The sequence below is a fragment of the Mixophyes fleayi genome, chromosome 11 (assembly GCF_038048845.1).
Source record: "Mixophyes fleayi isolate aMixFle1 chromosome 11, aMixFle1.hap1, whole genome shotgun sequence".
In the NCBI taxonomy this organism is placed as follows: domain Eukaryota; kingdom Metazoa; phylum Chordata; class Amphibia; order Anura; family Limnodynastidae; genus Mixophyes; species Mixophyes fleayi.
Window position 1 is genome coordinate 95,144,050 of NC_134412.1, and position 21,002 is coordinate 95,165,051.

The 21,002-nt window shown below is 43.8% G+C and overlaps 1 protein-coding gene across 1 annotated transcript in view; it reads left to right on the forward strand.

The window, feature by feature from the left end:
• Positions 1–21,002, forward strand: part of SORL1 (sortilin related receptor 1) — a 59,104-nt gene that overhangs the window by 23,353 nt on the left and 14,749 nt on the right. The window contains exons 7-35 of the mRNA XM_075190428.1: positions 259–360; positions 915–1,081; positions 1,421–1,610; positions 1,770–1,884; positions 2,895–2,968; positions 3,187–3,275; positions 3,483–3,661; positions 3,905–4,091; positions 4,482–4,610; positions 4,902–4,987; positions 5,467–5,639; positions 6,633–6,764; positions 6,913–7,004; positions 7,538–7,784; positions 7,861–7,999; positions 8,316–8,489; positions 10,294–10,407; positions 10,563–10,685; positions 11,421–11,540; positions 11,810–11,935; positions 12,065–12,172; positions 12,379–12,510; positions 14,286–14,417; positions 15,126–15,260; positions 17,705–17,854; positions 18,406–18,552; positions 18,984–19,112; positions 19,863–19,989; positions 20,616–20,785. Of these exons, the coding sequence (XP_075046529.1) occupies positions 259–360; positions 915–1,081; positions 1,421–1,610; positions 1,770–1,884; positions 2,895–2,968; positions 3,187–3,275; positions 3,483–3,661; positions 3,905–4,091; positions 4,482–4,610; positions 4,902–4,987; positions 5,467–5,639; positions 6,633–6,764; positions 6,913–7,004; positions 7,538–7,784; positions 7,861–7,999; positions 8,316–8,489; positions 10,294–10,407; positions 10,563–10,685; positions 11,421–11,540; positions 11,810–11,935; positions 12,065–12,172; positions 12,379–12,510; positions 14,286–14,417; positions 15,126–15,260; positions 17,705–17,854; positions 18,406–18,552; positions 18,984–19,112; positions 19,863–19,989; positions 20,616–20,785 (3,988 nt within the window). The remainder of the gene's footprint in view (positions 1–258; positions 361–914; positions 1,082–1,420; positions 1,611–1,769; positions 1,885–2,894; positions 2,969–3,186; positions 3,276–3,482; positions 3,662–3,904; positions 4,092–4,481; positions 4,611–4,901; positions 4,988–5,466; positions 5,640–6,632; positions 6,765–6,912; positions 7,005–7,537; positions 7,785–7,860; positions 8,000–8,315; positions 8,490–10,293; positions 10,408–10,562; positions 10,686–11,420; positions 11,541–11,809; positions 11,936–12,064; positions 12,173–12,378; positions 12,511–14,285; positions 14,418–15,125; positions 15,261–17,704; positions 17,855–18,405; positions 18,553–18,983; positions 19,113–19,862; positions 19,990–20,615; positions 20,786–21,002) is intronic.

A 21,002-nucleotide genomic window follows, 5' to 3' on the forward strand; every position in this document is an offset into this window, starting at 1 on the left:
TCCATTTTGTGCATTTATATTTTGTCTGGAACTGTATAAAATATTCAGGTATTGTAGAAAAATATTAAGTTGTAAGTTTTGCTGTATAATATCACTGGAAATACAAATAGTTGGTCAAGGTTGGGAAAAAAAGTCAGTAATATTTATTATTGCCTTTTAAACTGGATTGTTACATGTGAATATATGGACACGTTTTGGTTAGTCGTTTATATGATTTGTGTATAACTACATACGTTGTTGTACTTTCTCTTATTCTAGCATCTTCTGGGCAGTAAAGACCAGTCCTCCGTCCAGCTGTGGGTATCCTACAACCGCAAACCAATGCGATCAGCCCAGTTTGTGACCAGACATCCGATCATTGTGAGTAACGGACTCTGCACTACTTCATAGGGTAACCTGCTGTGTGCTGCCATCTACAGGGGGTTACTAGTTAGTGCAACATGAAGTGAAATCATTACATGTAAATTTCCTGGTTAATTTCTGCTTTTAATATAGTTATACAGACAACATTCCCAATCATTATATATTTCTGCTCAGTTATACTGTTTATATAACCTCACGCTGTGCTCTGATTAAACAGTAACTCGTTACACTAGCACATGAAGTCTGTGGACAGATTGCAACATAATTATGTTAAATTATGGGGGTCAGTAGTGCTGATCTTATAGTGGGAATAGTCACATTTTAAAAACTCAGATATAGTTTAAGACTCTGGTCAATACATCCCACCCCGTGTACTTCTCCACATTCTTCACCTTTTACACCATACCCCAGATGTAATAGGGTTAAATGCTACATGTCGAGACTCGATATCTTGTAATGTGAAATAGATGTAGCTGGATGTCGCACACTGATAGCTATAAAGTGCAATGTTTGGAGTTTGTTACATGTTGGTAATCTCCCTTCCTTCCCAGGAATATTACATCACTGATGTGTCTGAGGATCAGGTGTTCGCATGCGTCAAGCACAGCAACAATGTAACCAACCTGTATATTTCGGAAGCCGAGGGCCTGCGGTTCTCTGTCTCGCTGGAGAATGTGCTGTATGTCAATCCTGGAGCAGGGAAGGAAACGCTGGTCAGGTATCAGACATTGATGTTTGTGGTGGGTTGGTCAACAGCAAACAGTCTCTTGACACCCTTTTTACAGTCCCCCTGTTGTCGGCACAAGGCCATTTCTGTGCAGTTTTCATTTTGTGAAATAGACAGGACTGAGAGAGCCCAGAATCTTCCACAATTGTGTAACCTTTTGTAGCCTCCTCTGTTTTCAAAATGCTTTTTTAAAGGTACTTATTTTACACTTTTTTTGTGTGTACGGTTACACATCTCCATGTACATTAGTGAGGGAGACAGACTATATATAGAACTTGTAAATGGGAGTTTTTGTTAGTTTAAATGGGCTACTTTTAATTTTGGGTCCAGGTATCTTGAGAATGAACCGTTTGCTGATGTTCACCGTGTGAAGGGTGTGAGAGGCGTGTACATTGCTAATATGGTAAACGGTTCTCTTGCCAAAGAGAACGTGGCCTCAGTCATCACATACGACAAAGGAGGGACATGGGAATTTCTCTTGGCTCCGGGATACAGCGATGGAGAGGCAGCTCGTTGCCCGGTGAGTGTCCCTCTGTCTCCTGGAACTGATTTCATTGCTTGTCCAACCATTGTCCATGATGCAGTTGGGTAACTTAATTGAAAACATGTTCTGTGATCTTTTCTAACTTGTATATAGATTTGTGTCTAATATGTGGTCTTTCACATACTCTGTTTACAGATCTCGAAGGGCTGTCACCTCCACCTGGCTCAGCCGCTCAGCCAGATGACGTCGCAGGGGCGCGTTATGCCCATCGTCTCCAAGGATTCTGCGCCAGGGCTGATCGCAGCTACGGGTAAGGACCTGTTGTCGTGTGTGGGTTTATTTGTAATAGTGATGCTGAGAGCTATCATTCTATCCACCGTAAGGTGACACCAATAAATGATACTTGGGCTTTATGTATCATCGGCACAGGGGGTTCTGACATAGCCGGGGGTATTTCCCGTTCCTCTTGTCCTCTCTCCAGCTTACTCCCTAATCTATGGTGGGTGTCAGACTTTGACCTATTACTGGGGGGGTCGGGCTTTTCCCTGTCTTCATTTTCCTCTATGTACATACAGTTTAACCTCATTGTACGTGTGCTCACTCCCTCATATTGCCTTGCTGTCATTACTTAATTATTGGAAAGTTTCCAGTACATCAATTTTAATTCCGGACATCATTTAATCATTTTTAAAATGTGTGCTTAAATGCTACCGCTGCTGACTCTGTCTCACGATATCCCTATAATGACATGTTCTGTAATGTCCTTAATTATGTAGATATGCACATATACATCTGACCTCGCTTTATACATAAGTTCTGTCCTATCGGCTCTAAGCGGAACAGAGAATGTCATTTCTAGTTGGTACCTTTTCAGAAGTTCTGTGGTGTCACGCTCAGGGGTCCCGAGAGAGAAGGGGTGGGGCCTAACTGTGTAGTGGGAGGAGCTACCAAGTTATGTTGCCACACACCCCTTCAGGGGCTATGGAAAGGGGCCCCAAGAAGATGCTGTACTGGGGCCCAAAATCTCTCTTGGCGTCCCTAGTCTGTTCCACCATGAGCAATTGTTCTTGGAGCTCCTGGAGTGTCCATGCACCGTTATCTCTGCTCATAGTCTTGTAGACTTGTTTGCGGTTCTAGGCCGTGTCCACGACAGCGTTGCTTGTGGGTGGGTTCAGATACGACTTCTGATGGATGAGTCTCTGCTTCAGTTCATATAATCATTATCATTTGTTTACAAAGTGCCAGCACATACCGTAGCGCTTTACAATTCATATATACCCGGATGTAACTGTTGTACGTGTTTCTGTGTTTTCCTTCTAGGTTCAGTGGGAAGGGAAGTGATTGGTAAAATAAATCTGTATGTCTCCAGCAGTGCCGGTGTTAGGTGGAGAGAGGTAATTATATTCTCCAATTATTATTAATATATATAAATATTATATATATATTCGTGGACCCTCTGCCTCTTCTGTACCTTGTATGAACTTTCTCTCGTGCTTCTCTCTGGGTTCTGCTTCTTTGGTATCTGAAATCGCTTGAAAACTGTGACGCTATGGTTCTAAAAAAACAATCACATTTTCTTTTTTATTGTGCCTTTTTTCGTTTATTTTTGCAGTCCCTCGTTGGACCCCATTACTGCACCTGGGGAGATCATGGTGGGATTTTGGTGGCAATTGCTCAAGGAGTAGAAACCAACCAGTTACAGTAAGTATGAGATTGTTTAACTGTATTCCCACAACATTTGTCAGATGGGTTTAGTTTTGGAGGGTGATTATTACCCACCTGGTGGAAATTCTTTGTCCACACCCCTCAAAAAAACAAAAAAAAACACCCTTTGTGATTGTTTGAGTAAATTACTAAAATATTGGTTTCTTTATGCTCTTATTCAGTCTCCCTGCACTCTGCTTTCAGGTATAGTACAAACGAAGGAGAGACATGGAAGAGATTTAATTTCTCAGAAAGCGGTTTGATCGTGTACGGGTTGTTGACTGAGCCGGGGGAGAAGAGCACCGTGTTTACCATCTTCGGCTCATATGTCGGGAAGGGGCACAGCTGGGTTATACTGCAGGTCAACGCCAGTGACGTCCTCGGTACGGACATATTATATCTGCCTTTCTTAGTTCTGCCATGTGCTGTTTGATATGAATAAGCCCCAGGTTTTATGTATAGACTGGGAATAAAGTCTTACCACTGGTCCGTAGCCTTCCGCTAACAATTATTAGCCGTAGCCCCAAATGCCGTTACTTGTATAAAGTCAGCGGTCCGAGTAGAATCCCCCTTTAGGAAGAGCTGCCCATGTTGTTACTGTTGGTGTTTGCCATCATTTACCGCAGGAGTTCCTTGCTCAGAGAACGACTATAAGCTGTGGTCCCCATCGGACGAGCGCGGCAACGAGTGCCTACTGGGGCGCAAAACTGTTTTCAAAAGACGGACCCCCCACGCCACCTGTTTCAATGGAGAAGACTTTGACCGACCTATTACAACCTCCAACTGCTCTTGTACCAGAGAAGACTTTGAGTGGTAGGGAATGTTGTCATTGTGTCACTTCCTTTTACTCATAGGTTCCACTTGTCACTGTCGCACATTGTATGAGTACTGCAGACGTTTATCAGTAAACAGTTTGCTGTATTATAACTACTCGTATTTACATACTTGCATGTTTAAAATACAACAACACTCTTATATGAAAGCCATGATGTCAACTCCGTGTCTGTGAGCGGTCGTACAATACAAAGTGAGCTTAGTTCTATACCTATTCATTCTGATGTAATAATACTGTTAGTTCAGGAGTTTTATATCTGGAGATATGAGAATGGTAAGGATTAGATTTATAGTCTGATTTTGTTAACACTTATGATGTATGTGCAAATGAACATATTGGTTGGTTAAGTTTTTTCATTCTATCTTCAGTGATTATGGCTTTAAACTAAATCAAGACTTAAGATCTGAAGTCTGTGATCCTGACCCAGAATTCGCAGGCAACTTGTATCCTATCCCATCTCCTTGTCCAGTGGGAACAACCTACAAGCGAACCAAAGGGTGAGTGTTGCAGAGATACATGAACTGCAGACGTGTGTTAGAATACTGTTGGGCCTCTAGTGGTTTAGTTCAGTTCCCTTGAAGCCAACACATTTCCTCAACCACATGACTTGTTCCATCCTCTTCTCGTTGATGATGTAGCTAAGTATGGCCTGAGCAGTATACTCAGGGCTGGGATTTTCTTTATATATTTAGATATTGATGATTTCTATTTAATATATGAATTGCATACGATACCAGAGAGATATTACATCATTGCTGCACATTTTAACAGTTAGGTCCTCGGTTTAGTTACCGCAGGATTTCCGGAGATACCTGTTCTGGGGGAGACGTAGAGACACGTTTGGATGGAGAAGAGGTCCCGTGTCCGGTGGGAGGTAAAATTCTTCTTCTAACTCCTCAGCTGAATCCCTGGGGATGTATCTGTGGGTTTACGTAATGCTGACAATGTATAGAATGTTTCTAGTTATCCGTCTGTATATAGAGACTGATTAGGTTTCTGTATTTTAGTTATTGTGATGTAAGACCCACTTTCAGTCCATAGTATGTGAACAGGGGCTGCTATCTGTCTGAAATAATATTCCACATGAGCTGGTCACTGGAATCTGAGATCAACCTCTGCTCCAACTAGATATATTATCCTCTCTTCTTACTACGGCTGACTGAAACAATTTCTCTCCCAGCGGCTGTAGTGACTATAAGGAGAACCTGAAATCCTGCCCTGTAAGGCCTTCTGCCGTGAACCCTGATTTGTAGCACAGACAGACATTTTTATTGGATACACTTTCGGATACTACAAGTGGCTAGTGGTGTGAACCTTGTTGCTCACAGTATTGTTTTGTCTGATTTCCTAAAGAGGAGAATGAATTCATCCTGTACGCCATGAGGAACGCCATTTACCGGCACGACCTTTTGTCCGGGGTCAGCGAGGAGCTTCCGCTGAAGGGTCTGCGGGGGGCTGTGGCCTTGGATTTTGACTATGAAAGCAACTGCTTATATTGGGCTGATGTCACACTGGACATTATTCAGGTAATAGTCTAGTGTTGTTTAATCCCTTTAATAAGAACATACACCCTGGGCTTACTTTGCCAGATGGTTTAGGATTCTCTTAATGGTACTGACCAGTCCTATTGTTGCTGTCTGGCTGCTGTTGTAGAGTAGTCACCAGCACCCCGCTTGTATGTGGTGTGTAGCTGCTGCAGCTCCTCTTTGATAAGCTACGGGTGAAACCAGAAAGCAGCAATCTTCCTAATGACGGAGGGTTATCTTATTTTGATTTACAAGGAGAGTAGAAACTGGATACAGAGATATAAAAAGTTAATTTAACCAGTTGGTGAGAAGTAGGAACGGCGCAGTTCACGAGGTCAGTGGTGTTCTGACGATTGCACACAGAACAGATTTTTGTCACAATAACTCCTCCTCGTTCATACGTCATGAATATATAAAAAGACCAAAAGAGGGAAGGCCCAGCGTCGCTGGCAGGAGAGCCATATATAACATATACAGGAATATTGTAATATCAGAAATATGTAGAGGTGGAAGGTCATGGCTTCATAGTAATGAGAAAAGTAACGGTTATCCAGAAGGAGTTTCAGTACTAAACACCACCTAGCAATTATATATGAACGAGACACCTGCAAGCTGACTGTTCTCTCAAAACATTGTCTGAATATGAGACGAGCTGTTAGTCAGAAGCATATACAGCTTTTCAGTTCTTAAAGGAGAGAACAAATGCTATATCTATAATATGTATACATGGAAAGTATCTCACGCCTGACGCTTCCCTGTGCTCAGGATTGCTGGTAGCGAGTAGAGTTAATTCAAGGCGCTGTGTTCACGGCTGTTACTGTGATTTTCTACGGTATTTTCATTGTCACTGAATGCGGTATTAATGTTTCCTGGTTGTATCTTGTTCCCAAGTGAAGACACAGATCCGCACCCAGCACTTCTCTCCATGAGAACGGCAGCGCGATCACTGTGGGATCTCTGGGAAATGGCGCTAATATCGTCCTTTTCTTGCAGCGACTGTGTCTGAATGGCAGCTCTGGGCAGCAGGTCCTTGTCAGAAGCGGACTGGAGACCGTGGAGTCCCTGGCGTTCGATCCCCTCAGCCAATTACTTTATTGGGTCGATGCCGGGATTAAAAAAATTGAGGTATGTAGCGGTAATATATACACTTAACCTATATCCCTTGGATTTTATTCCTGGGTGTTATCTTGTTCTACATTTCACAAGACAGTGTCCTATTCTATAGAACCAGTCTAATAATGTGTATATCCACCTGATGTATTTCCATCAATAGGTCGCTAACCCTGACGGGGACTTGCGTCTGACTCTTGTCAACTCCTCTGTTCTGGAGCGGCCCCGGGCTCTCGCTTTGGTGCCTAAGGCTGGGTGAGTAGAGCTCAGTACAAAGACTTGGTGATTCCTAACTAGCGTGGCATCATACGGGGCCTGATATGTCACAGGAATTAAGGGGGTATAGTTGAACAGTCTTAAAATAGAACAATTAGGCATGTAAGGGGGATATGTGATGGTAGGGGGCTGTTCCAACATTGTAACAACATGAATATTTGGTTCGCACAGTGGTTAGTATTGCTGCCTCACAGTGCTGGGGTCATTGGTTCAATTCCGACCAGGGCCCCATCTGTGTGGAGTTTGTATGTTCTCCACGTTTTTGCATGGGTTTTCCTCCAGGTGCTCTGGTTTACGCCAACGCTCCAAAAACATACTGGTAGCTATGGTAGGGAATATAGAATATAAGGACCGATGTGGCATATGGAAGAGATTGATCGTAGTGAATGGTAGAAGTGTGTAGGTTTTATCGTGTTACTGAGATATGTTAATGTGAGATTTTCTGGGGGTTTGATCTCCGCGCAACTTAAAAAATAAATAAAATGTATTGAAGCATGGTTGTGTTATCCCAGACTGATGTTCTGGACAGACTGGGGCGACGATCGACGTGGAATCTACAAGAGCGAGATGGATGGTTCTGCGGTGACCCATCTAGTGGCTGACGGTATTAAATGGCCCAATGGAATTTCCGTAGACGAGAACTGGATCTACTGGACCGAGGCCTATATGGATCGGATAGAGAGGATCGACTTCAATGGGCAGCAAAGGCTGGTGATCTTAGACAGTCTTCCCCATCCATACGCAATAGCAGTGTTTAAGGTAAGTGGGAGTGTGGTCTTCCTGCATTCACCAGCGTGGCTGCGTAACACTTCTAACGCGTTTCTCCTGGTCACAGAATCAGATCTACTGGGACGACTGGTCCCAACTTAGCATCTTCAGGGCCTCCAAGTACAATGGCGCTCAGGCAGAGGTTCTGATTGGCCGGTTATCTGGAGTTATGGATATGAAGATTTTCTATAAAGGAAAATGGACAGGTAACAAACGTGACATAGTACTAGAAGGTAGGAGAAAACTAGATATTTTGAAGGAGGTCCCAAGTTTAAGGATGGACCCTCTCCCCTCACCTACATCACTGGGCCGGCTTCCTGCTATCTCATGTCTATATCTCAGATTTATTCTGCAGGAGTAATGAGATCTACCCAAGGCCACACCTGGACAGACCCTTGGATATTTGTAGTCTCCCTATTAACCTATCTAATAAATATCATCCTGGTGATAGCATTATTACTGTCTGCTGTAACAGAGGTGATATTATTCATTATTACTCGGTTTCTGTTCCTCCCCACGCAGGAGAGAATGCTTGCACGTCAAATCCTTGCAGCCTCCTATGTCTGCCCAAAGCCAACAACAGCAGAACCTGCCGGTGTCCGGAGGGGGTGAGGACGGAGATCTTACCCTCTGGGGAGGAGCAGTGCGACTGTCCGCATGGGTACCGGCTGCACAACAAGACCTGTGTAAAGCAGGGTGAGTAAAAATGGCAGATAGTGTATCTTTTACTCCATAATACATTCTGGCACTGCTGTAATAAGTAGTAATGCTTAATCTGTTTCATACCCTTCCTTAGACCATACGGCTCCTCTCCATAGTCTCTGCGATGGCGGTCTTGATGCAAAAACCAGAATAGCTTTATTGTAACATAAAACTCTGTTTACGCTTCACAGGTGTTATGTTAATTTTATAACTACCAATAAACATTGTCCAATGCGATTATTTTGGTTCCAACGCACAAAGAGATTTAATTGCAAAATATAGCAGGATTTACATCAAGCCATTATGACGCATCAAAGATATTATAATAAAAAACGTATACATAACATTTTCACTAGCGCTTCACCTGGGCCCAGGTCATGTAGTCTGCAGTCAGGAAGGTAGAGAACAATGGCCCAGGGAAGCTTGCTTATATGCAGGTTCACTTAACAAAAAAAACAAACACTGATGATGTCACTATGTACACAGATAACACTCAAAGAGGTCTTCATTGGTCCAGGGTTCAAGTCAGTTCAGTATAATGAAAATCATAGGTCAGTTCAAACGATTCCTCTAAGCTGTGGTCAGTTCACTCTAACAGCTGGGCACATGTTGTGCTTAAGGGAACTGACCTAATCCAGTTTTTATCAACCTATTTGCATTCCAAACACAATATCGTTCTGAGCATTAATCCTTTATCTTCCATAACTAGCGATCACAAGAAGCGATTGCTTTGCCGATAGTAGCGGATTCCTGATGGTAATGTGCAAATCAAAGTGACACTAAACATGATACATTTCCTATATCCTGAGCCTTAGAGACATTTACTATAGATTTATCTATATATAGATAATCTCTAATACATATTACTAATAAATAAATGTGGATTGGAACCTTAATAAATGTGTATTATTTACAAGTGTAAGTGCGAATGTAAATGTGTGTGTTATTGATCCGTGCGAATGCGTCATTACACGTTGTGTACTAATCACAATCGCACGGTAAAACAATATCAATCAATTTAGTTTACTTCAATTATTTCACTTTCACACATGGGGCACAATTTTTTAGACTAATATCAGTGGACCTGTGTGACACCTAAACATTTAGTGCTCGAGTCATTAAAGAGAGCAAGGCAAAAAAAAGGAGTAAGTTTGCACCTGGACAAACCACGTTACACTGCAAGGGGTGCAAATTAGTTTATTTTGCACGTAAGGAAAATACTGTCAGATTTTACATGTATCACACAAACACCTGATAGCTTTATTTTTACACTGAAATTTGAAGTTGATCTAGGGCATGTCCTACCCCAACTATAAATCATTTTAAATGTTACTCCTCCTCCAATGCAACATGGTTTTGCCAAGGTGCAATGTTACTACTTTTTCTTTTACTTTACTTTCCTTAATGACTTGGGCCCTTAGGTTCTATACCTGGATTGTGAACTGTGGTGTTGATTATCTTTCAGCATCTAGCAAATCTGATTTATCATAGAGTTATTTCTTCTTTCAATATAGCGCTTAATCTTAAGTTCATGGTCTACATGAAATCAAACTTGTGAAACATACATAAACCAGAAACGGGTCTGGACCTGGTCAATTTATTTACAGGATTCCAAATGGTCCGTTCTGTATTCTGTAAGGAGATTTCATTTGTATCATTAGGGATGAAGTTATACCTGCTGTATCCTTGCTTGTTGATCCAGTAGTCACAATTGAAGTTGACAGTTAATGTACATTGGTAAACAGTAAATGAACGCAGCGTTATTGTAACAGCGCTAACGACAGTTTTGCTACCGCAGAAAACGCCTGTCTGCCCAGCCAGTACCGCTGCTCTAACGGGAACTGCATCAGCAGCATCTGGCAGTGTGATAATGACAACGACTGCGGGGATATGAGTGACGAGAGAGACTGCCGTGAGTCAATATTTATTATCTGTCTCTGAGAAACGCTAAAATGCTCCACAGTCTATCTAGGGTGTATATTACTTTTAGTAGTAATAAAAATAAATAGACATTGTAATGCTGAGTACCCTGGGAGTACACAAGGTCATTCTGTGTTCTCTCTTCAGCAACCACCTCATGTGATCCAGACACAATGTTCAGATGTCAGGAATCTGGGACCTGCATCCCCCTGTCCTATAAGTGTGACCTCGAGGATGACTGTGGAGATAACAGCGATGAGAGTCACTGTGGTGAGTCACTGTATTCTGGGGGTATATAGCATGCTAGGTACAGAGACCACTACCTGGGTGTATAAACACTTTATAACACTTGGGCAACAGAGGGACTGTGGAGACGGAAATGAATTGCTCAAGTCAATGTCACCCATTATAATACAGCGTTCCGGTTATACATTGTAACCCGCTCAGCATCTCCCCAGACACCCCAATATCATGGAGGGACATAGTTATGTGACGGTCACTATTTATGATACAACATACAAGATATACATTGGGATGTGCATAGTCTCTGGGAGTGGGATGCTGAGACAGCTACTAGTTAAACATAGAAAATGTGGGTGTTGTACAGGATCCTTGAAGCGGGCAGGAAAGGCCTGTTGTATTAACTATGTACTTTTGTCTGCTTATATGCAGTTGTGTTTGTAGATGTGCAGTATTTCTCCTTCAGCAGTAGGAGGTCACAGAATGTGGGTTATGTTTTATCCCCAGCAGACACTCAGCTGTTAGTCTGTAAGCCCCCTTCTCCTTGCTCTGTTATTACAGTACCCGGTATGATAGGTGACGTGACTGGCTGGGGTGGGAGGGGCTTAGTTGACTACCATTGTATGATGGGGACTTTCAAAAAGAAGTTGTAGGCTGTAGCCATTGTATAGAGGTAATAGCTGATATGTAAACTGCTGGATGATGATTAGCTCCTCTGTCATGTGATGTCTGATATACAACTGTGCTTGATTCACTCTCTCCCAGAGGCTCATCAGTGTAAGGAGGACGAGTTTAACTGCAGCTCCGGAATGTGTATCCGGCAGTCCTGGGTGTGTGATGGGGACAATGACTGCAGAGACTGGTCCGATGAGACAAACTGTACAGGTGCGTCCCAGAACTATCGCCACTTTCTCAGTCTTTATTTCTTACAACCTGTCCCCAATATGTAAGATATGAGCAATAAATCCTACTGTTACTAAAGGTTTACTGAACTTCACGCGTTTTACTTCTTTACTGGGGCCGTGTCTCTGTTTTTCTGGTCTGTCGCGCTCGTGCCTCCTCTCCCATTATCTACTGTACCTGCGCGTAGTCCACATAGCCGGCGGGCTAGTGGCTGGCACATTCCAATCTTGGCATCTTCTGTCTTGTCTCAGCAATCTCACACACGTGTGAGCCCTCCAGCTTCCAATGTCACGACAGTCACTGCATCCCCCAGAGATGGGTGTGTGATGGGGACGCCGACTGCCAGGATGGCTCGGATGAAGATCACGGCATCTGTGGTGAGTAAATGATGTGTGTGGTTTACAGCAGAATGTGGATGATTCCCGGTTCATTCTGGAAAGTGTTAAACAGCGATAATCGTTTCATTATGTATGTATATGGCATTACGCCAATCTCCTGCATTCCAGAAAAGAAGTGCAATGGGTTCCAGTGCAGAAATGGGACGTGTATCCCATCCGCCAAACACTGCAACGGGGTGAAGGATTGTTCAGACGGGGAAGATGAACAGCATTGTGGTAAGTAAATATATCAATGTCTGGTGCATTTAATCCCCCAATAACTACAGATGAATCTGTTCAACCCCTGCAGAAGATGCATTGCATATTTTATTTATTTATATTCTCCAACAAAGCAAAGGAGGATGTAATGCAGCCATAAAGTGCATAGATTTCAACATCTCTGCACAATGTAAAACTAAATGTGTAATATCTATTTTCCACAGAGCCCCTATGTACACGTTACATGGATTTTGTATGTAAAAACCGACTCCAGTGCTTATTCCACCCGATGGTGTGTGATGGCGTGGTGCAGTGTCATGACGGCTCTGATGAAGATGCCACATATGCAGGGTGCTGTAAGTATTGTATATTCTTCATCAATGGCATTAAACAACTGTTGTCGCATTACGTAAAGTGTATATTCTTCATCAATGGCATTAAACAACTGTTGTCGCATTACGTAAAGTGTATATTCTTCATCAATGGCATTAAACAACTGTTATTGCCTTACATAAAGTGTATATTCTTCATCAATGGCATTAAACAACTGTTGTCGCCTTACATAAAGTGTATATTCTTCATCAATGGCAATAAACAACTGTTATTGCCTTACATAAAGTGTATACTCTTCATCAATGGCAATAAACAACTGTTATTGCCTTACATAAAGTGTATACTCTTCATCAATGGCATTAAACAACTGTTGTCGCCTTACATAAAGTGTATATTCTTCATCAATGGCATTAAACAACTGTTGTCGCCTTACATAAAGTGTATATTCTTCAATGGCATTAAACAACTGTTATTGCCTTACATAAAGTGTATATTCTTCATCAATGGCATTAAACAACTGTTATTGCCTTACATAAAGTGTATACTCTTCATCAATGGCATTAATCGATTGTTGTCACCTTAGATAGTCACAGTGATGCCTTCAAATATCTATTAGTCAGCGTTTTACTGCACACGTGTGCTCTTTATAGGGATCCAAAAGCAGTTTTCACCCTGTCATAAATTCAAACGGGCACTTGAAACACTGGGCTAATCCATGGGGATGTGGGGGAGGGTCACTCTGCAAATAAATTGTGACCCCCAACACTATATATCTGGAAGGCCTATTGGCTGGTAAACATTTACGAAAGGATTTGAGAAAGGCCAAGTTACATTAGGTTAGATTAGAGCTCTAACTCCGATATAGGGGCAGTTGTGGAGTTACTTGAATTCACTGTGACAGACCTCATATTGTGCATGTGAATGATTCACTGCAGGGGATCTACAATAGGTCCATATGGGATTATGAGCAATATAGGAAGACTAAAAGGAATATTAAGACAATCCCCCTCTAATCGCAATGGTTAAACATTATACTGCGATAAAGATGTTTCTCTGATTTAACGCTTACTGGTTTTGTCAGAATATCATAGAAATGAATACATTTGGGCCCTAACACTATGAAAAAATATTTTTGATTTATAAGGAAAAGGACTCGTTTTCTTTTAATACATTTTAAGACAGTGTGTTTTTGTTTTGGGTTTTTTTTTAAAATAAAAAAAAATCCAAAATACATTTACTACATTTTAAGCAATGAGTTTTCTAATATGTCGCTAGTAAATTATATATAGGGTCTCATAAGATTGTGTTTGACATATTTAATGAATAATAAGAACTTTATAGGACTTTTCAGTTTGTGATTGGTGCGGACTTAGTCTGAGTGTCTCCAGTAAGAATAACCTTTTCTCTTTCATCTTGGATTGTTCAACAATTACAGCTTTTATACATTTACTATTGGTCGATTAGTACCGGAGTGATTACATGTGCAATACATTAATAATATAAATATGAATATATGGGCTATTAGCAGGTAGGGAGGGGGCAGATTTATAAGTAATGAACGTCTTGGAACAGATAGCCGTGGCGGTGTACAGATTATACAGGTAGGCTTTACGTACCAGAAAGTTCAATATTTTCTATAACGTTCATTTTCTGGTCCTACATAATGTAGCCTTGCTGTGGGGGTGTATTTCCTTTGTAAGTTAATCTGCTATATTTACTACAGTTATATCCTAAGACTGTTACTGAGGGCCGCTCTGCTTGCACGTCCCTGACACATCCTCCGCTGTCTGTTTTGTAGCTCGAGGTCCAGAATTTAAGCAGAACTGCGATTCCCAGAGCTTCTCCTGTCTGAACGGGGTCTGCATCAGTTTGGTTTGGAAGTGTGACGGGATGGACGACTGTGGAGACTACTCGGACGAGGCAAACTGCGGTAATGCTTACCGAGAGATTTCATCCAATGTCGTGTCTAGCGTAATGTACCCAGTATGTGTTACTGCTTGATCAATATGACCCAATTCACCTCCGCCCTGTGTGGTGTCTACAAATACATACCAACACTGCCCACAGGGAGAATCTGAGAGAAGCTTTAACTTGCAGCTCATCTCTGAAAAATAAAACTCGTGGATGAAAACTGCATGGCAATTACTAGTAACATTAAATCCATACAGGAAGTTATTTCATTTCCCTTTAAAATGAGCCGTTATTTGCTGATGGTATTAATTATTAATATGTTATTGCAATATTGTAATTATTCAAAAGCACCTGTTACAATATTTGTAAGCAGAATATATATTACATCTTAAGTTGTATTTGAGTGTCCCATTTGGAGTAACTGATTGGTCTGGAGCTGCAGCTAATCAACTGAGCTGTCACATTCAATGTATCAATGAGCTAAAATGCACAGATAAGTTTATCTGGTTGACGCACACTTACAGTCACCTCTGATGTCCCTGCGCCACACAGCGGCTGTCTCAGAATGTTTTCCAGAGCAGCAAAGGTGCCAGGCGCCAGGTCCATAAACATTGATTTAGGTGTACGTCTCCTATAAGCGTACCACGCTCTAACCCAATGGTAACTATAGTTTTCATTAAGTGATTGGTAATAACTGTTGTCTTTCTCACTCCCCTGTCTGCTCCAGCGAACCCTACAGACACGCCTGCCTGCGCCCGTAATTACCAGTTCCAGTGTGAGAACGGGCACTGCATACCCACGAGGTGGAAATGTGATGGCGAAAACGACTGCGGGGATTGGTCTGACGAGAAGGGATGTGGAGGTTAGTCTGTTCTAATACGTTCTCCCAATACAAATGTGACAAGTAACGCAACGTGGCAATTTAACACATGCTGCCAGGGTTATAAAATGAAACAAAAAAGGGGTCATGTGCCTCTATCCCAAATGGAACAAAAATATTCTATTAATGTCTGTGGAGATGTTATATATTGGGTTTATTCATTAGAAAGACAAGTTTAAAATTAATTATTCTTCCTCTCTATTTCCTTGCCTGGATGATTCGACTTTTCCCCTCTCCCTGCCCCGCACTCTGCGGAACGCTCTCCTCAGCACCGCCCCGCACTCTGCGGAACGCTCTCCTCGGCACCGCCCCGCACTCTGCGGAACGCTCTCCTCGGCACCGCCCCGCACTCTGCGGAACGCTCCCCTCGGCACCGCCCCGCACTCTGCGGAACACTCTCCTCGGCACCGCCCCGCACTCTGCGGAACGCTCTCCTCGGCACCGCCCCGCACTCTGCGGAACGCTCTCCTCGGCACCGCCCCGCACTCTGCGGAACGCTCTCCTCGGCACCGCCCCGCACTCTGCGGAACGCTCTCCTCGGCACCGCCCCGCACTCTGCGGAACGCTCTCCTCGGCACCGCCCCGCACTCTGCGGAACGCTCTCCTCGGCACCGCCCCGCACTCTGCGGAACGCTCTCCTCGGCACCGCCCCGCACTCTGCGGAACGCTCTCCGCAGCCCCGCACTCTACGGAACGCTCTCCTCGGCACCGCCCCGCACTCTGCGGAACGCTCTCCGCAGCCCCGCACTCTGCGGAACGCTCTCCGCAGCCCCGCACTCTGCGGAACGCTCTCCTCAGCACCGCCCCGCACTCTGCGGAACGCTCTCCGCAGCACCGCACTCTGCGGAACGCTCTCCGCAGCACCGTCCCGCACTCTACGGAACGATCTCCGCATCCCTGAACTATCTGCAGCTCTCTTTCTTTCCCATTATTTCATTGTATTCTCCTGTGTTCCACACTACTAAGGTCTTCCCCTGAACCCTCGTCCGGTGTTTCCCTACATCCCTGGGTTGGTAGTACTAGTGCCGTACTCTGTTATGGCACAACGAAAGTGCTAAACAGACATTGTCAGAGCTGCAGACTGCCACAGATGATCCTTGTAGTGATAGAGAGACCTTAGCCTCCAATATATCTTCTCGTGCCATTAGCATACACTACATAGACTGTGCTGGTAACCTTTGTCAGGCTGTTGTAATGTCAGCCACCACAAGTATGTCCCTGTCTATACATAACACAGGGACAAATCTGCACAGAAATATGGATATTCTTTAAGAATAAGATGCAAGAGGCAAATTGTCCACAGTCATAATTGCCCAGATTTATTTTTAATTTTTTTGGAATGATTGACACCCTCTTTAGTTACACATCCCGGCACATATCACCCCTCCCTCTCTGACAATAACATCCTGTAAACCCCCACCCCCCAATCAAGCTCTTTCTCAACTCAATTGTTTGTGTTTATTCCTAATCTCACCCACTGCAGCTCAAGAGATCCTTGTACAATTCTATTACTGCCCATATACTCTGTGGCTTCAGTCTGCCGCACTGACAGTTATGTAACTCAGGCCGGCAGGACAACGCTGCCCGTTACGTCACAGTTCTTATACCCAGGGGGGAACATTTCATTCCAATTGAAACAATCACTTTACGGATGTGGTTTAGCTCTGCGGTGAATTTGTAATCCAGTCTGGAGGCCTAGTAATACCACTGTGGCTCCGTGACCGACTCGTATGGAGGATTAGACAGATATAACAGCTGGTATATTATCTTTTAGCACGCGATGAGGGATGTACACCCACACAGGACTTGTAGTTTCACAACACCTGGAGTGTCACAGGTTAGCCAACACTACACTAGTGCCTCGTGCACTCAGGTTGTACTAGTCCTTTAAAGAGCATTTCTCAGAAATGCTCTCTAGAACCTGACCACCAAGCTGGACTTCCCAAATAAGGGGTCAGGGGTGGGATTATAATGAATGTTGGGGTGGGGAAAATTAATTTTAGCCTTTACTGGTCCTTTTATTCATGCAATGCAGACGGAGCTGTAATTACTGCAGCTCATTATAGCACACGGGAGCCAGAACTAATCCTAAAATAACCAGTCTGTGAAGATGTCACCGATCTGGGCTGATGTCACCGTCAAGCAATGATTTTCTGTTAGTAAGTCTGATGTGAGAGGGTTATTCCTGAGTCCACAGTTCAGCAGCAAATATCTGCAGCTCTCTACCCGGCTAATAGTGATGTCCCACATTGTAATGACTTGTCACACTGGTTTATAAAGTCTAATGTTGTACACGACATTACAAACATCCTTCCAAGATGTTTAAATATCATTGTTTCAGAATGTTGAACTGTAAAGTTTTCTAGATACAAAAAGTGGACACAATCCAGAATACACGAGAAGTTATTTTATTCCGTCATTTATAGAGGCCATTCCCCAGACCACCACGAGACCATCTACGTGTCCGGCCAATCACTTCCGATGTGACAACGGGGTGTGTATCATGAACACGTGGGTGTGTGACGGCTACAAGGATTGTATATACGGCTCGGATGAGGAGGGCTGCCCCACAGCAGGTATAAGATATCGTTATCTACGGGGGGGGGCAGTGTGCGCTACCTTAATACTGTATGTAACCTTGTTGTGTCTATAATACATTGGTTGCACAACCACAGAGAAATATAGACCTTTGTTATCTACCTCACGCCAAGCTATTGTCCTCTGTTATCAGACATTTTAGGCTCTGATAAGGTTCCATGCCACCGGCTTCAGTGACTGCAGGGAAGTCTGATGCGCATAGAAACAATTATCACAACTCACAAATGATTGTACAAGATCCCATCAGGACGCTGAGGCTCTTAATCTGTCTGTAATATTAAGGGGAGGGAATACGTTACTTTAAAGGACCAATAAGCATAAATGCTATAAAGATACAATGTATTTTAATGTTCAGTAACGATACAGTATGTGGTATCTGTAGTACTGGTCAGGTATGAGGTATAGATGAGACCCTTGGTATCTACGCAGATGTATTGTGCTCAGAGGAGCTGGTAATGTACTTGCCCAGAAAGATACCAGTCTCTGCCGCTGCTCATAATACAATGTTCTCTCTGTCCCGGTGTCACAGTCGTCCTCACAGTCCCCACCACCGCCTCGCGGGACCAGTGCAGCCGCTTCGAGTTTGAGTGCCCCAAGGGGAAGTCCTGTATATCGAGATGGAAGCAGTGTGACGGGGTCAGAGACTGTCCGGATGGGGCGGATGAGCTGCATTGCCGTAAGTCCACAGTTTGTCCCTCATCGACACACCCCCCCGCCCGCCCCCCCATGATCTGACACTTGTACAATGGTAAAACCAAGCTACAAGCTCTGGATCCTGTATATACGGCAATCATTTCAGGTGCTCTATTTGTATAGTAAAATAACAAAATGTATCTCTAAGGGCTTTATTTAAAGTTAAAATTAAAATGTAACTTTAAAGTTTAAATATATCCCCGGTCCCAAATTTAGTATTGGAAAATAATGTATAGTGTTGAATAATATAGCTATGCCCCAAACCTGACATGTATAAATGGCTGCCTGGCCCCTTGGACGCAGCACGCTCCGCTCTGTGGTTATAGGAGATTACACACAGGCTGGTGAATTGCTGCCGTTCCATCTATTGTCTTATTGTCAGTTTATCAATCTGCAGCTCTGTTATGTTCCCAGCGACCCATAGACCTTCCTCCTGCATGAACGGTACTCTGTGCGATGACGGAGAAGCCTGCTTAGCGCTGTCGGACCGCTGCGACGGCTTCCTGGATTGTTCTGACGGCAGCGATGAGAACAACTGCACTGGTAGGCAACCGTATTCTACGTGTTATGTTGTACCCGTCTGTCCCGTGTCCCGTGTCCCTGTGCACCCACTTACCAAAGTACTGCAGAGATTTTTACTGACTGGTTTATATGCAAAATTCAGCTTTACCGTTCACTGGAGACTGTTTACATCACCGAGACTGAATTTCCATAAAATATATGTCTCCGCTCTCTGGACGTCTGCACGTTGTACGGTCCACTTTAGAGTGGGAAATGTTGTAAAGGAACAAACGCTGTCTGTGGCAGGGAAACCGTCTGTCAGGAGCAAACTGTCTGGTGTTAGCACAGATTCTGGACTGTCTTTATGTACACAATTTAGTGGAATCACATTCTCTGTACCCATCATTACCTCGCCCAGCATTGGCATCATCCCAGAGGAAAGCGGACACTAGAGTAGCTGGATATGTGTCAGCAGGTGGACCAGGCAGTTTGCATGAATTAGCACCATATCCCAGCGCTATAGAGCAATGTGCACGTTCCTGTATGTAGCGGAGTTCGGCTTTAATCCCAATGCTCAATGTGTTCAGCCGTCTAAGCGGTGATCCCACCTGCAGAATTGTAACTGAAAATTTTAGCGCCTGGGATGAAAAACAAAAATGCCGCCCCCCTAGCCCTCAATATTAACCAAGTGAACTTAAAATATTCCTAAACTGCGCCCCCTTGAGCGTTGCACCCTGGGCGGTCACCCCTATCGCACAGCCCTAGTTACGACAGATCCCACTTATCTTCCAGATGACAGCGTGGTGTACAAGGTTCAGAATCTCCAGTGGTCGGCTGATTTCTCTGGTAATATAACTCTGACGTGGGTTCGGCCGAAGAAGATGCCGCTGTCTTCCTGCATATACAACGTCTATTACAGGTAACGTGGATAGGAATGTGCTGTGTCTGAGGGGTGAGGATCTGTAAGGCTCAAACTGCAGAACGAAGCTGAAACTGGCTCCTCTGCAGAATATATTGCCCTGCGGTGCAAATTACGTCATCTTCTTCATCTGCATTAACAGTATAAAGATGATGAGTTCTGCTTCACCCCTGGGGCATCGCTGGTGCCTCCTCTCCCCGATAACCAGCTACTTTCCTGCTCCTCCTACATATTGTTTGCCCTCTTATTTACATCTGGTCCTCCCGTCGAGGTCACTAGAGTGAGACTGAATGGTGGCCCCCGTTACCCCTACTGGACACCAGGTGTGAAGTCTCCAATTTGGAGACTGAACCAAGTGTGAGCCTAGTAATATTTTATTGTAACAGGCACCTTTATACTGAAACGTTGGTGTTGGTAATGTAGCATTTAAAACATGGTGTCATTTATTTTTTTTCTTTAGTATTTTTAATTAACACAACTTTTTATGCAAAATTGGCGTTTTTGTGTGCTCCTAAACACTGAAGGACAGAGACATTGATCCTCTTTCATGTGAATGTGATGTTGCCCTGTTGAGTATTGGCAGAGTAACACAGTGACACCGTCTGGTTACCCGTCTCGCTATGCAGGGTCATCGGGGAGAGCCTGTGGAAGACCCTGGACACCCAGAGCAGTAAGACCATCTGCGTATTAAAAATCCTCAAACCCGACACAACGTATCAAGTCAAGGTCCAGGTGCAGTGTCTGCGCAAAGTGCACAACAGCAACGACATCCTGACCCTGAGGACGCCGGAGGGGCGTAAGTATCCGATCACTGAGCCGCTGGTGCGCAGTGCACTCGTCCAACGTGTAAGACTAGACGTCATGTATGCTGCACACACGCTTTGTGTCCGAGGTGCATGCCTGTTCTTGTCCGTGTGCGTGTTCAGAATAAGTCCAATCCCAAATGTACTATTTAAGGGGCTCTGTCTGTAACATACTTGTATTTTGTCTGAGCTGCATCTGGATTATAGGGG